Source organism: Oryctolagus cuniculus, chromosome 7 (assembly GCF_964237555.1).
Source record: "Oryctolagus cuniculus chromosome 7, mOryCun1.1, whole genome shotgun sequence".
Classification (NCBI taxonomy): Eukaryota; Metazoa; Chordata; class Mammalia; order Lagomorpha; family Leporidae; genus Oryctolagus; species Oryctolagus cuniculus.
In genome coordinates, this window is record NC_091438.1 from 119,134,598 (window position 1) to 119,148,724 (window position 14,127).

Genomic DNA, 14,127 nt, shown 5'->3' on the forward strand with positions numbered 1-14,127 from the left:
TTCCCCAGGTCTTCGACAGGATTAAAGGCTCTCTCTTGCCGATCCCGGGAAGGAACTTCGTGAGGCTGTACATCCGCAGCAACCCCGATCTCTATGGTACGTGTGCTGCCCGTTGCTTCTTTACCAAAGGCTGCAGCTGAGCGCAGGTGAATGTATGGGTTGCGTGGAGAACGGCACGGTCCGTGGGGTGTGAGGCTTGATGGCTTTAGTTCTGGGGGGTTTGGAGGTGGGGTGGGCCTGCAGGAGGCGATCGCACAATTTCTCATTGATGCACTGTGTTGTAACTCTGCCTTCACGTGGGCGGGCTCCCCTGGTGTCTGGCCACCAATGCTGGGAGTCTGAAATGAGAATGGGCTGTGGGATGGCCATCACTCTCAACCTTTGTGCTGTTTGAGAAGAACCTGGAGGCCACCTGGTACTCCTGAGGTGAGGGCCCGACAGCACTGACCTTCTGTGTTTAAGGAAGAAGAAAGCTGGTGGCACTGGGTGCCCTGTGTGCCAGGTGCTGCGTGCTCGACTCTGCTTGGCCATGTTGTGTTCTTGCAGCAGCCCCTGGGGAATAGCCCTGCTTTTCCAGGGAGGAAGCTGATGCTCAGGAAAGTTCCTTACTAGGTCACCCAATCCTAAGGGTGTGCACTGAAGCAATGATAAATGTTGATTCAAAGAGGTTAAGGAGGGGCTGGCGCTGTGACTTCGTTGGTAAAGCCGCTGCCTGCAGTGCCGGCATCCTATATGGGAGCAGGTAAGAAAGAGGTAGCACTCTACAGTAACTTGGTGTTCTCTAACGCTTCTCTTTTTCCCAACACACTGGTCGTTTTCCCCCGGTGGTTTCGTAGAGGCCCGGAGCATCCCGCATTTTACCGCAGTGAGGGTGGAACTCCTGGGTGGAGCTTTGGGATTAGCTCCTTCCACTCAGCCCCTCTCCCTGGCTCATCACCGGAAGTTCCTCCGCAGCCTTCTGGAGCTCCAGGGAGCCTGGTGTGGAAGCCGGCGTGCTGGCCGGACCTCTCACGAAGGGGAGTCAGGCAGTGTCTCTTTCTCTGTCCCTCACTCATCCTTGCTTCCAGCCTGAGAACTTCTGGAGCAGCTCTGTGGCAGGAGTCATCCATGTCTGCAGTGCGAGGTAGAGGACTTGGCACCAAGCAGGTGCTCAAAAAAAGTTTACTTAAAGATATGCTTATTTATTTGAAAGGCAGAGTGACTGAGCGAGAGGGAGAGCCAGATCTTCCATCTGCTGATTCATTTCCCCAAGTGGCCACAGCAGCCAGGGCTGGACCAGACCGAAGCCAGGAGCAGGAACTCCATCCAGGGCTCCCATGTGAGTGGAAGGGGCCCATGTACTTGGGCCATCATCTGCTGTTTGTGGAGCAGTGCTCCAATATGGAAGGTTGGCATTGCAAGCAGCAGCTTAACCCCCTACCTCACAGCACTGCCCTCTTGTTGAGCACCTTAACTTTTTTTTCAAAGATGTATTTATCTATTTGAGAGGCAGAGTTACAGAAAGAGGGAAAGATGGAGAGAGGGGTCTTCATCTGCTGGTTCTCTCCCCATGTGAACACAACAGCTAGAGCGGAGCTGATTTGAAGCCAGGAGCCGAGAGCTTCTCCTGGGTCTCTCACGTGGGTGCAGAAGTCCAAGGACTTGGGCCATCTTCCACTGCTTTCCCATGCCACAGCAGAGAGCTGGATTGGAAGTGGAGCAGCCAAGACTTGACCTGGCGAGGCTTAACCTACTATGCCACAGCGCCGGCCCCTGAGCACCTTATTTCATGCTAAATCCCGTGGTAGAGGCTGACGATTTAAAAGAAGGCCAGAGATCACAGCCTAGGGAGGAAAAGAGAAGATTGACATCTACTAAGCTCCTATGAGTGCCGAGCATGGAGATGAGTGCCTTGGTACTATTTTATGCTTTTTTATTTTTTTAAATATTTATTTTATTCATTTGAAAGTCAGAGTTAACAGAGAGAGAATGAGAGGCAGAGAGACAGAGAAAGAGGTCTTTGATCCACCGGTTCACTCCCCAGATGGCCGCAACAGCCGGAGCTGCGCTGATCCGAAGCCAGGAGCCAGGAGTTTCTTCCAGGTCTCCCACATGGGTGCAGTGGCCCAAGGACTTATGCCATCTTCTACTGCTGTCCCAGGCCACAGCAGAGAGCCGGATTGGAAGAGGAGAGCTGGGACTAGAACTGGCGCCCATATGGGATGCCAATGCTTCAGGCCAGGGCTTTAACCCGCTGCACCGCAGCACCGGCCCCATATTTTATGCTTTTTTATTTCCCATTATCTGAGGTAGCCTTATCTTTCAAAAGAGAAAATTGAGGCTTAGGGAGTGTAACTTACCCATAGACACAGCATTAGCAATCCTAATAGTCCCAGCAAATTCTGACAGTCACACATTTGGGATGCCGTTAACAGCATGGAACAAGTAGTAAGTTATGTAATCCTTGTCGCAACCCCAACTTTATAGGCAGGTACTATCATCCCTATTTTATTTTTAAGGATTAGCTATTTTTAAAAATTATTTATTTATTTTTCTCCAGAAACCTTTTATTTAAGGAATACAAACTTTCATGCATTTCATAAGTACAACTTTAGGAACATAGTGATTTTCTTCCCACTGTACCCACATTCCCACCCTTCTTCCTCCTCCTTTTCCTATTCCCATTCTTATTTTTTACTAAGATCTATTTTCAATTAACTTTATACACATACAGTTAACTCTATACTAAGTAAAGAGTACAACAAACAATATGGAACAGAAACTGTTCCTCAGCAGTTGAGACAAGTGCTGTTCAAAGTCATTGCATCTAAAAATGTCAATTTCACTTCCGTAGATTACCTTTTAGGTGCTCTATCAGTTACCACAGATCAGGGAGAACATATGGTGTTTGTCCTTTTGGGACTGGCTTAGCTTATTTCACTAAGTGTGATGTTTTCCAATTTCATCTATTTTGTTGCAAATGACAGGATTTCATTTTTTTTTTACCACTGTGTAGTATCCCATGGTGTGCATATCCCATAATTTCTTTTTTTTAAAAGCTTTATTTATTTGAAAGGCAGAGTTACAGAGAGGCAATAGCAGAGAGAGAGAGAGATCTTCCATCTGCTGGTTCACCTCCTAGATGGCCACAACAGCCAAAGCTGCACTGATCTGAAGCCAGGAGCCAGGAGCTTCTTCCGGGTCTCCCATGTGGGTGCAGGGGCCCAAGCACTTGGGCCATCTTCTACTGCTTTCCCAGTCCATGGCAGAGAACTGGATTGGAAGTGGAGCAGCTGGGACTTGAACCAGCTTTACCTGTTCCACAACAGCGCTGGCTCCTCATAATTTCTTTATCTGGTTTTCAGTTGACAGACATTGGGGTTGATTCCATATTTTAGCTATTGTGAATTAAACTGCAGTAAACATGGGGGTACAGATAACCCTTTCATATGCTGATTTCATTTCCCTTTGGTAAATTCCCAGGAGTAGGATGGTTGGGTTGTATGATAGATCTATATTCAGATTTCTGAGGTATTTCCAAACTGTCTTCCACAGTAGCTGTATCAGTTTACATTCCCACCAACAGTGGATTAGGGTACCTTTTTCTGCACATCCTTGCCAGCATGTTGTTGGTTGATTTCTGTATGAAAGCCATTCTAATGGGGGGGTGGGTTGGGGAGGTGAGGGAAAACCTCACTGTGGTTATGATTTGCATTTCCCTGATGGCTAGGGGTCCAGAGCATTTTTTCATGTGTCTATTGGCCATTTGCATTTCCTCTTTTTGAAAAATTCCTGTTTAAGTCCTTTGCTCATTTCTTAACTGAGTTGTTTGTTTTGTTGTTGTTGAGTTACTTTATCTTTTTAAATATTCTGGTTATTAATCTTTTATCAGTTGCATAGTTTTCAACTAATTTCTCCCATTCTGTTGGTTGTTTCTTCACTTTGCTGAGTGTTTCTTTTGCAGGGCAGAAGCTTCTTAATTTGATGTTATCCCATTTGTCAACTTTGGCTTTGATTGCCTGTACCTCTGGGGTCTTTTCCAAGAACTCTTTGCCTATGCCAATGTCTTGCAGGGTTTTCCCAATGTTCTCTAATAATTTGATAGTATCAAGTTGTAGATTTAGGTCTTTCATTCATTTTGAGTGGGTTTTTGTGTAAGGTGTAAGGTAGGGGTCTTGCTTCGTATTTCCACATGTGGAGATTCAGTTTTCTGAGCACCATTTATTAAAGAGACAAAAATTATTTGTTTATTAGAGAGAATGTGTGTGCTCCCATCTTCTGATTCACTACCCAAATGCCCGCATCAGCCAGGGAGACTGAAGATAGGAGCTGAGAACTCCATCCAAGTCTTCCCCAGGGGTGGCAGGGGCCCAAGTGCTTGAACCATCACCCTCCCAGGGTTTGTGTTAGTAGGAAGTTAGAGTCAGGAGCTGGGGCTGGGAATTGAACCAAAGTACTCCAGTGTGGGACGAGGGTGTCCTAAGTGGTCTGTAACCTCTAGGCCAAATGTCCTCCCCATATCCCCAGTGTATAGATAAGAACACTGAGTCACAGAGAGGGGCAGCTCACCTGAGTTTATACAGCTGGTGAAAGGGCAAGCTCAGCTTTCAGACTCACACTATAGCTCATAATCTACGTTCCGCATCAGAGGGCTGTGTCGCCTATAGTGACACAGTGAGGACTTGAACCCCAAGTTTGCTGCTCTCTGTAACACTGGCAGCCTCATGAGCTCAGTGAAAAGGTTAAAAAAGGAGGCTCAGGGGCCGGCGCTGTGCTGTAGTAGGTTAGGCTTCACCTGTGGTGCTGGCATCCGTATGGGTGCCAGTTCAAGACCCAGCTGCTCCTCTTCAGATCCAGGCTTTCTGCTGATGGCTTGGGAAAGCAATGGGGGATAGCCCAATGCTTGGCCCTGCATTCGTGTAGGAGACCCAGAAGAAACTCCTGGCTCCTAGCTTTGGCCTGGCTTAGTCTGGGGAGTGAACCATTAGATGGAAGACCTCTCTCTCTCCCTCCCCCCCTCCCTCTCTCTCTCTCTAACTCTGCCTCTCAAATAAATAAATACATCTTTAAAAAAAGGGGGGGGGGCCAGTAAAGGTAAAGGATTTCATAGTAGAGAGGACGGGGCCTTAAGCATCAGGCTGGAGAAAGGTGGTCAGGCAAGAGATGGCAGAAAGGGTACAGTATGCAGTCGAAGGAAAAAAGTGACGATTTTAACTGCAGTTCAGTTAACAGCAAGCATTTCTGTTCAACAAAATAAATTGTATGCCAAGTAAGATAAATAAGTACATAATCCAGGAACTAAAAGAAATAATGGTAATGCACATAACTCCTGATGAACAACTCTGTGTGTAAAACTTTTACAAATTCCAAGCAGATTTGGGGAAAAATGGACAGTTCACAGAAGAGGACACCCAAGTGGCCTATAAATATCTGAAAAGATGCTTAGCCCCACCTCTGATCAGGGAAATGTAAACTAACCCAAGCTATTTCTGGCCACTATTTTAGCATACATAAGCAAGCTGGTTTGTCTTGGTTCACTCATTTAATCAATGCAACAAACATTGCTGTGAATTAAGCAGACAAAAATGCCTGCCCCTTGGCAGTTTACAATCTGCTGAGCCTAGTAATGAACGAAGAATAAGTCAAATATGAAGTGTGCTAAGATGCAAGTCTCAAAGCCGAGAGAGAAAACTGGCATTTAGCCTAGCAGTTGACATCAGAGTGCCTGGATTTGATTCCTAGCTCCAGCTCCTGCCTCCAGCTTCCTACCTTCCTACTTGGCACAGTGATTGCCAAGTAGTTGGATTTCTGCCATTCAATGTGGGACACATGGATTATGTCCCTGGCTTGCATTCCTGGCTTCTGGTTCCACCATTGCTTCTTGGACATTCGTGGGGTGAACCAGTAAATGGGAGCATTTCTTTATCTTTCTGCTTCTCAAATAAGTACTTTTTTTTTTTTTTTAAGCAGAGAGGAAGGACATGAAATGTTTGTATAGGTGTATGGACTTGAAATCTTAAAAAGCTGAGTTTTGAGTTAAGATTTGTAGGAATTGGAAGTGACTCGTGTAGATAGCTAAAGGATGAGCATTTGCAGCGGCAGGACCAGCAAGTGCAAAGGCCCTGAGGCAGGAGCTTGCTTATAATGTCTAAAGAACAATGGTGCGAGTAGTGTGACTGGGCCAGAGTGAGCAGGAGGGCCCAGTAGGGGCAGAGGTCAGCAAGGTGATATGGAGGGTGGCTCAGTTGAGGAGCCCTTGGACAGTTTGAGCAGAGGAGTGCTGTGCTCTACATCAGAGCCTCAGTCTGTCAAGGATGTGCTGCAGGTGTAGTGCTGGGGGCTGTGCATCCGCGCTTTGAGGATGTTCCCAGGGCTGGCGCTGTGGCACAGCAGGTAAAGCTGCTGCCTGCAATGCTGGCATCCCCCTTGGGCACCGGTTCACGTCTCTGTATGTTTCTCTGCCTCTCTCCATAACTCTTTCAAACTAATAAAGAAATCTTTTTTTTTTTTTTTTTCAGATTTATTGTTTAGCAGGAGCTGAATAGGAAACAGAACTTCTGGGACACAAACAGGAGCACTAATATGTAATGCCGGCATCGCAAGCAGCAGCTTAACTTGCTGTACCACAACACTGGCCTAGCATTTATCTTTTTGAAAAAAAATTTACTTTGGGGCCAGTGGTGTGGCACCATGGGTTAAAGCCCCAGCCTACAGTGCCGGCATCCCATATGGGAGCAGGTTTGAGTCCTAGTTGCTCCACTTCCAATCCAGCTCCCTGCTAATATCATGGGAAAGCAGCAGAGGATGACACAAGTCCCTGGGCCCCTGTACCCACGTGGGAGACCCAGAAGAAGCTCCAGGATCCTGGCTTCAGATCGGCACAGCTCTAGCCATTGCGGCCAACTGGGGAGTAAAACAGCAGGTGGAAGATCTCTTTCTGTCTCTACTTCTCTGTCTTTCAAATAAATAAAATAAATCTTTAAAAAAAAAAGATTTATTTTATTTATTTGAATGACAGAGTTACGGAGAAAGGGAGAGACAGAGTGAGAGAGATCTTCCATCTGCTGGTTCACTCCCAGAATGGCCACATGGCTGGGACTGGGCCAGGCCGAAGCCAGGAGCCAGGAACTACATCCAGGTCTCCCCTGTGGGTGTCAGGGACCCAGGTGCTTAGGCCATCTTCTGCTGCTTTCCCAGGCACATTAGCCAGGAGCTGGATTGGAAGGGGAGCAGCTGGGATTCAAACCAGCATTCACTTGAGATGCTGGCATCACAGGCTGTGGCTTAACCTGCTGTGCTAAAACACCAGCCCCTGTTTTTTTCATCCCTTGTGCTTTTCTATGTTAGAACACACATTCTTTCTTTCTCTCTCTCTGTTTCTCTCTGTCTTTAAGATTTATTTATTTGAGGGGCCAGCGCTGTGGCACACTAGGTTAATCCTCCACCTGTGGCGCTGGCATCCCATATGGGCGCCAGTTCTAGTCCCAGCTTCTCCTCTTCCAGAGAGTCCCAGGGAGGAACCTTGGACTCCATCTGGGTCTCCCATGTGCATGACAGGGACCCACGCCCTTGGGCAATTTCCCCCTGCTTTCCCAGGTGCATTATCAAGGAGCTGGATAGGAAGTGGAGCAGCAAGCAGCTATAGGGGATGCTGGCGCTGCAGGTGGTAGCTTAACCTGCTGTGCCACAACGCCAGCCCATGGAACCATCTCGTAAGACAAAATGTATCGTAGGAGATTTCAGTTACAGACACAGACTAAATCACGGCTCTCTTCCACCCCCACCCCAATCAGGGTAGGAATTTGGCAGGAAAGGGATAGAGGGAGGTGGTGTGGAGCATAGGCTAGTCTTGGGATGAGTGGGCACTATCTCTGGAGTCCAATCTTGTCGGGCATAGTCAGAGACGTGACAGAGCCCAGGTCATGGCGGCTTTTTACATCAGTCTGAGGATTTGGGATTTTTGTCCTGAAGCAGCAGGGGTCCATGGAAAGGCTACAAAGCAGGAGCCACATAGGGCGACAACCAAGGAGACAAGAATACTAAGGGTCAGGAAAGGTGGATGAGTTACTGATTTGGGGGCAGAGAGAGGCAGTGGATGGGCAGGTGTGAGGACCTTTCAGTCTCTCCTGTCCAGCTGCTGCTACGCCAGGGTGGTTGGTGGCTTAGGATAGGGGCACCCAGAGAATGCTGGACAGTCTAAATCAGCACAGCTGCCTCCCATACCAGCCTCCTGTTGGAACTTCCAGCTTACTGGCAGAGCTTCTGTCCTTGTCCTGGCTTCTCCAGTCTCTGTTTGCTTCTGGCCTCAAGGTTCCTTGGCCTTGAACTGTTTTCCTTGCTTCTGAGTCTCATCTCACACTGTCCTCTCTTCCAGCCTGCTCTAATCCCTGCTCTTCACTTGGCAAACCTCTGCCTGCTTTTCTTTGGACCCCAGCTTAGACACCACTTTATCTGTCAAAACTCTTGCATTTAGATTTTTTAGTGTATTTATTTATTTATATTTGAATATCTATTTTTATGTATTTGAAAGAGAGAGAGAGAGATCATCCATCTACTGGTTTGCACCCCAGATGACTGCAACAGCCAGGGCTGGGCCAGGCCAAAGCCAGGATCCGGGGGTTTTATCTGGGTCTCCCACATGAATGCAGCATTTGGGCCATCCTCCACTGCTTTTCCCAGGCTGTTAGCAGAGAGCTGGATCAGAAGTGAAGCAGCTGGGACACCAACCAGCACCCATATGGAATGCCAGCATTGTAGACTGTAACTACCCACTATGCCACAGTGCCAGTCCTGCGATTAGACATTTTATTGTGTGTCTCCCCAGTGTGCCTGAGAGTGCAAGGGGCAATGCATGTGTTTGTTGTGCATTGTTATGTCCCTGGCATCTCACCTAGGACCTGGAAGGTAGTGGGTGTTGGGTAAACAATGCTGTGCTCTCTGGTTGTATTGTACTGTAAGTTTATACTTTGGCCACTTGCGTGTTTGTGTGACTGGATTGTTGTGGGGAGCAGGGCCTGTCTCCCATAACATGGTAGGGCCCGTCGCCCAGGAGACAAGTAAGTACTAAGACTGTGGAAAAATAAATACTGAGGACAAATACTGAGATTACCGAGACTAGACTAAACTACTGGAACTGCTAAGACTAACTCTATGCACCTGATCTCCCACCATATGGCGCTGAGAGGGAGTAAACAACTTCCACACAGCTGCCTCACCAATTTGACTAACAAGCTGCAGGAGCTGATCCTGCCCCTGATTGGAGGAGAGCAGCGTGCTCAGCGCATGGGGAGAGACCGCCAGCAGAGTTGGGATTGGTGGAAGAGGACTATAAAGGAGGAGAGAGACAACATGCAGGAGGAACATCTGAGGAACCCCTGAAAGGGCCGGCCAGCGTCCTCCGCGGAAGCAGTGGGGGGTGCCGCTCCTCTGTGGAAGCGGGGGAAGCGGCAGGGGTGCCGCCCCTCCGCAGAGGCGGGGGTGGGGGGTGGGGAGGGGTGGGCGGCAGCAAACCCAGGAAGGTCCGGGGAAAGAGAACAGCGCAGGGTCCGGATGTCATTCCTCCGTGAGTGGGGGAGTGACAGATTGTCTCAGCCCATCTATATAGCACAGAGTCAGTTTTGTTCGTGTGTTCAACAAAGCATTTTGGGTGTGGGTTTTATGTGGTTGGTTGGTTTGTTTCTTGGATCTCTTACATGTTTGGCACTCAAAGTAAGTACAGTGAGATTTAGTCACTGGCTGCAGCAGAGAACTTACACAGTGACAGTTTGTGGAAAGCTGACATTGGCGACTCCTTGGAGCCTACCAGCTGACTGCTTGTGTCCTTTTCCTATCTGAAAGAGATGGTGCTTGGTCTTGGAAAGTCCTGATCCATTTCTGCTGATCATCTTCCCCAGGACCCTAATTTTCTTAATTCTGTGATACCTCAGGAGAGCTGAGTGTTTTGAAGTCTTAGTGAAATTGAAAAATGAAATTCATAAAATTTCTTGTGTTCCTCAATTTTTCTAGGCAGGGAGACAAAAGGATGGTGCTCATGAAAGCAACTAAATGATGACAAGGGCTTGAGGAGCCCACTGCATTCATCCACTCGGTGGAGTATTTATAACCGTTAAAGAAACAAGCTGATTTTTATGCAGTGCAATGATAGGATCTTGAGGCTATATGAAGGCAAAAACAGAAAGGTGCACAGCAGGATGACATGCGTGTTCTCTGTATGAAACATGAACACACACGTACATATGTGTCTGCTTGTATGTGGCTAGCATATTTCTGGCACGAGTCCAGAAACTGGTTGCAATGGCGAGCTCTGGGTACATGGGGTAGATGCGTAGCTAGGACACAGAGAAAGAGGGAAGCTTATCTCTCTGTGTATTCCTTCCCTTTTGTACCTTTTCAACACTGAGCTATGTGCAGGTATTACTTTGTCCTTGAAAAAAGAAAGAAAAGAGAATCACACACAGACACACACACACACACACACAGACACGGTGAACCAGCTGATCAGAGTAACTCTGCCCTATAATGTGCTTGCCCTGCTCTTCATTTGTGCTGTGGAAGGACTTGCCGATTCCACCTACTTTTCTCTGGCGTTGACATTGGGCACTAGGGTAAGGGAAGTAATCTGTACTCCTTGTGCTCTGACGGAATGCAAAAGAAAAGTGGCAGTGGATGTGTTTGACGAGCCTCCAGTGAAAGCAGCTGTACACAAGTCAGTGTCTTATTCACCTGACTGTGGGAGATGCTTTCTCCTTTGGATGCTAATCCCTCAGTCTTTAAGGCAGCTAATTACTGAGTTGTGTTTTGACCCTTTAACAAAGAAAATTAGTGTTGATTACATCTCAAATGCATCTCCCCTTGCTTATATGAATAGGGAGAGGGAGATAAATTATTCTAGAAGCATCTGAAGGGTTCATTTCTTGTTTCTGAATGTTCTGGTTTCTTTTGCAGGCCCCTTTTGGATATGTGCCACGTTGGTCTTTGCCATAGCAATCAGTGGGAATCTTTCCAACTTCTTAATCCATCTGGGAGAGAAGACATACCATTATGTGCCTGAGTTCCGAAAAGGTTGGTGAATGGCCTGACTCATTTGAATACTGTCATTTTCTCTTGGATCTTAAAAAAAAGTTTTATTTATTTGAAAGGCAGAGAGAGAGAGAGAGATTGATTGATTGGTTTTCTATCTGCTGGTTCACTCCCCAAATGCCTGCAACAGCCAGAGTTGGGCCAGGAAGAAGCCAAAAGCCTGGAACTGCATCTGGGTCTCCCATGTGGGTGGCAGAAACCCAAGTACTTGTGCCATCATCTGCTGCCTCTCAGGCACATTAGCAGGGAGCCGGATCGGAAGCAGAGGCAGGAATTGGTCACATACACTCAGATACGGAACGCAGGTATCCCAGGAGGCAGCTTAACCCAGTGCACCATAACACCTGCCTCTGGATACTGTCATTTTATCAGCATGAGATCCTTTTATCCACTGAACTCTTTTTTTTTTTTTTAAGATTCATTTATTTATTTGAAAGGCAGAGTAACAGAGAAAGAGGGAGACACACACACACACAGAGCGAGAGTGAGCGAGAGAGAGAGAAAGAGAGGGAGAGAGAGAGAAAACAAGATACAGATCTTCCATCCTCTGGTTCACTCTCCAAAAGGCTGCATTGGCTGGAGCTGGGCTAGGACAAAGCCAGGAGCCTCGTACTCCATCCAGGTCTCCCATATGGGTGGCAAGGGTTCAAGCTTTCGAGCCATCTTCTGCTGCTTTCCCAGGTACATAAGCAGGGAGCTGGACTGGAAGTGGAGCAGCCAGGACTCAAACATGTACCCATAAGAGATTCTGATATTGCAGGCAGTGGCTTAACCTGCTGCATCATGCCGACCCCACCCACTGAACTCTTGGGCCATTTGTAGGTGCTGCAGACCCCTACTTTGCTGTTTAGAGTTCAAACATAGCTACTGTCTTAGAGCTGACACTATATAAATCCATATAGTTTTTTTTTAACTATGGCGAAATATATGTGATGTGAAAGGTACCATTTAAAGTATGCAATTCAGTGGCGTTGAGTCCATTCCCCATGTCATGGGTCCACACAGCCTTTTGAAAAGCTGTAGGGCAAGCCCAACAGCACTGGAATCTATTCTAGGAAAAACACACAAAATAAATAAAAGCAGCATGCATGAAGGCCTCCATTGTAGCATTATTTGTATTATCCAAATGTAAGAAACAATAGAGCCAGTGTTACATAAGTTGTGATGGCCCAACCAGCTGGCGGAGTCTGTGCCGCTAATGATTAAGCACCTAGTGGGGCCAGGAGAGCTGATGGCTCTGCTAAAGCTTGTTCTGTTAGCAGCTTTACTCAGGGGGAATCTGCCAGCGCTCAAGGCCTGGAGGGGAGAAGCAGAAATGTATGTGTCCTAGTGGTGGGCCTGGGAACTGACATTCTTGCTTTGGTTTGTTTTTTTTGAGAGACAGAGCTCCCCACTGGTTCATTCTCCACTGCCCACAAGTGCTGGGGACAGGGGAGCAGAAGACTGAAATTAGGAACCCGGAACTCAGTGCAGGTCTCCCACGTGCTGCCTCCCAGGGTACATATTAGCAGGGAGCTGGAGTCAGGAGCTGGCGCTAGGAATCAGGTACTCCAGCATGGGATGCAGACATCCCAACCAGCATCTTAACCACTAAGCCAAACACCTACCCCTCCATTCTTGTTTTAAAGCTTCCTTTCTTGTTTGTGTGGGTGTTGGGTAGTTAAAAGAAAAAAAAAAAAACAACAACAGTGCTAGGGACTTGGAAATGACAGTCACCCAAAATGAGAACATGTGACCGTGTGGATTTGGGGCAGACTGACCCCTCTCTATTCCCTGCCTTGCTCCCTGCACACTCTCCTGGTGAGAGGCCGTCAGGAGCCTGGAGAAGAACGCGGGTCTGGGTTAGACCCGGGGCTGGAAGTTCCAGCTCCTGCACTCACGCGATTCTACCTTGTAGGGAAATTCTTTCACCTCTCTTGGCCTGAGGTTCTTCATGAAGTGGAATCATACTGCTCATACTATAGGCTATTGTAGGAATAAAGAGTTGGTACATGCAAAGAGTTAGCATTTGTACAAAAAAGAGTTCCATGAGTATTAGCTATTGATATGTATACACACACATGCATATATTCATGCGTGTGTGTATGTATGAGATGGAGAGAGAGAGAGTACCTGTGTGTCCTTCTTTCCTCTCTCCCCCTCTGTCTTGCATGTCCATTTTCCCTTCCCATCTCCATCATGGAGTCAGACTCAAGCCCAGCCAGCTTGTTCATCAGATGACCTCGGTTTGAGTTTAACTCAATACCTGTTATCTGTGAGCTATCAGGACCTTCCTTCAAGTAGCTCGGTGGTCAAGTGAAGGAAGATAGATGACTAGCGCTGTGAATGGTGTGTGTTAATCTTGTCAGACGCACAGGAGTGACCTGCCCTGCCTAATGATCTGGAAGCCCCAGGGGGTCTTTATCTGTCCTTTACTCTCTTTTGGCTGGCTATCCCGGCAGCAGGAAATGATGTGATACATGTGCCAGCAGGGCAGTTGCTGGGCCTGTCAGTAAACGTCTTCTGGCTATGAATAAAGGTGTGAATCACATCTGGGATTCAGTCCTGCTCCGCCTACTTATGGACTATGTGACCTTGACCTTGACCAAGCCACCCAACTTTTCTGATCCTGTTTTCTCATCTCTGAATTGAAGGTCTAGATCATAACAATAATAATAATTATTGGTTGTCATTAAATGAACTATGACAACCATATGGGAGACTCCTGGTCACCACCACGAAGGTAAATGCTGAAGACCCACTAACGCGGCAGGCACTCAGGGAGCGCGTGCTCTGGGCCAGGGCGGGGGGAGCACAGGGCACTGAAGTGGACTGAAGCGTCAGGAGCTGATGTCGGTGGGCGTCACAAGCCCCCTGATGAGAGAACCTCAGAGGGGTGTCCTGTCATCCTCAGTGTCCATAGCGGCCACGGTCATCTATTCCTATGCCTGGCTGGTCCCCCTGGCGCTCTGGGGCTTCCTCCTGTGGCGAAACAGCAAGGTCATGAACATCGTTTCCTACTCGTTCCTGGAGATCGTGTGTGTCTACGGGTACTCGCTGTTCATCTACATCCCCACGGCAGTGAGTACC

General features: G+C 47.7%; 1 protein-coding gene across 5 annotated transcripts in view; it reads left to right on the forward strand.

Annotated features, from left to right (window-relative positions):
- Positions 1-14,127, forward strand: part of YIPF1 (Yip1 domain family member 1) — a 46,985-nt gene that overhangs the window by 13,546 nt on the left and 19,312 nt on the right. For all 5 annotated transcript variants that reach the window (XM_002715085.5, XM_017346285.3, XM_051857753.2 and 2 more), the window contains 3 exons: positions 9-96; positions 10,924-11,040; positions 13,952-14,118. In XM_002715085.5, the coding sequence (XP_002715131.1) occupies positions 9-96; positions 10,924-11,040; positions 13,952-14,118 (372 nt within the window). The remainder of the gene's footprint in view (positions 1-8; positions 97-10,923; positions 11,041-13,951; positions 14,119-14,127) is intronic.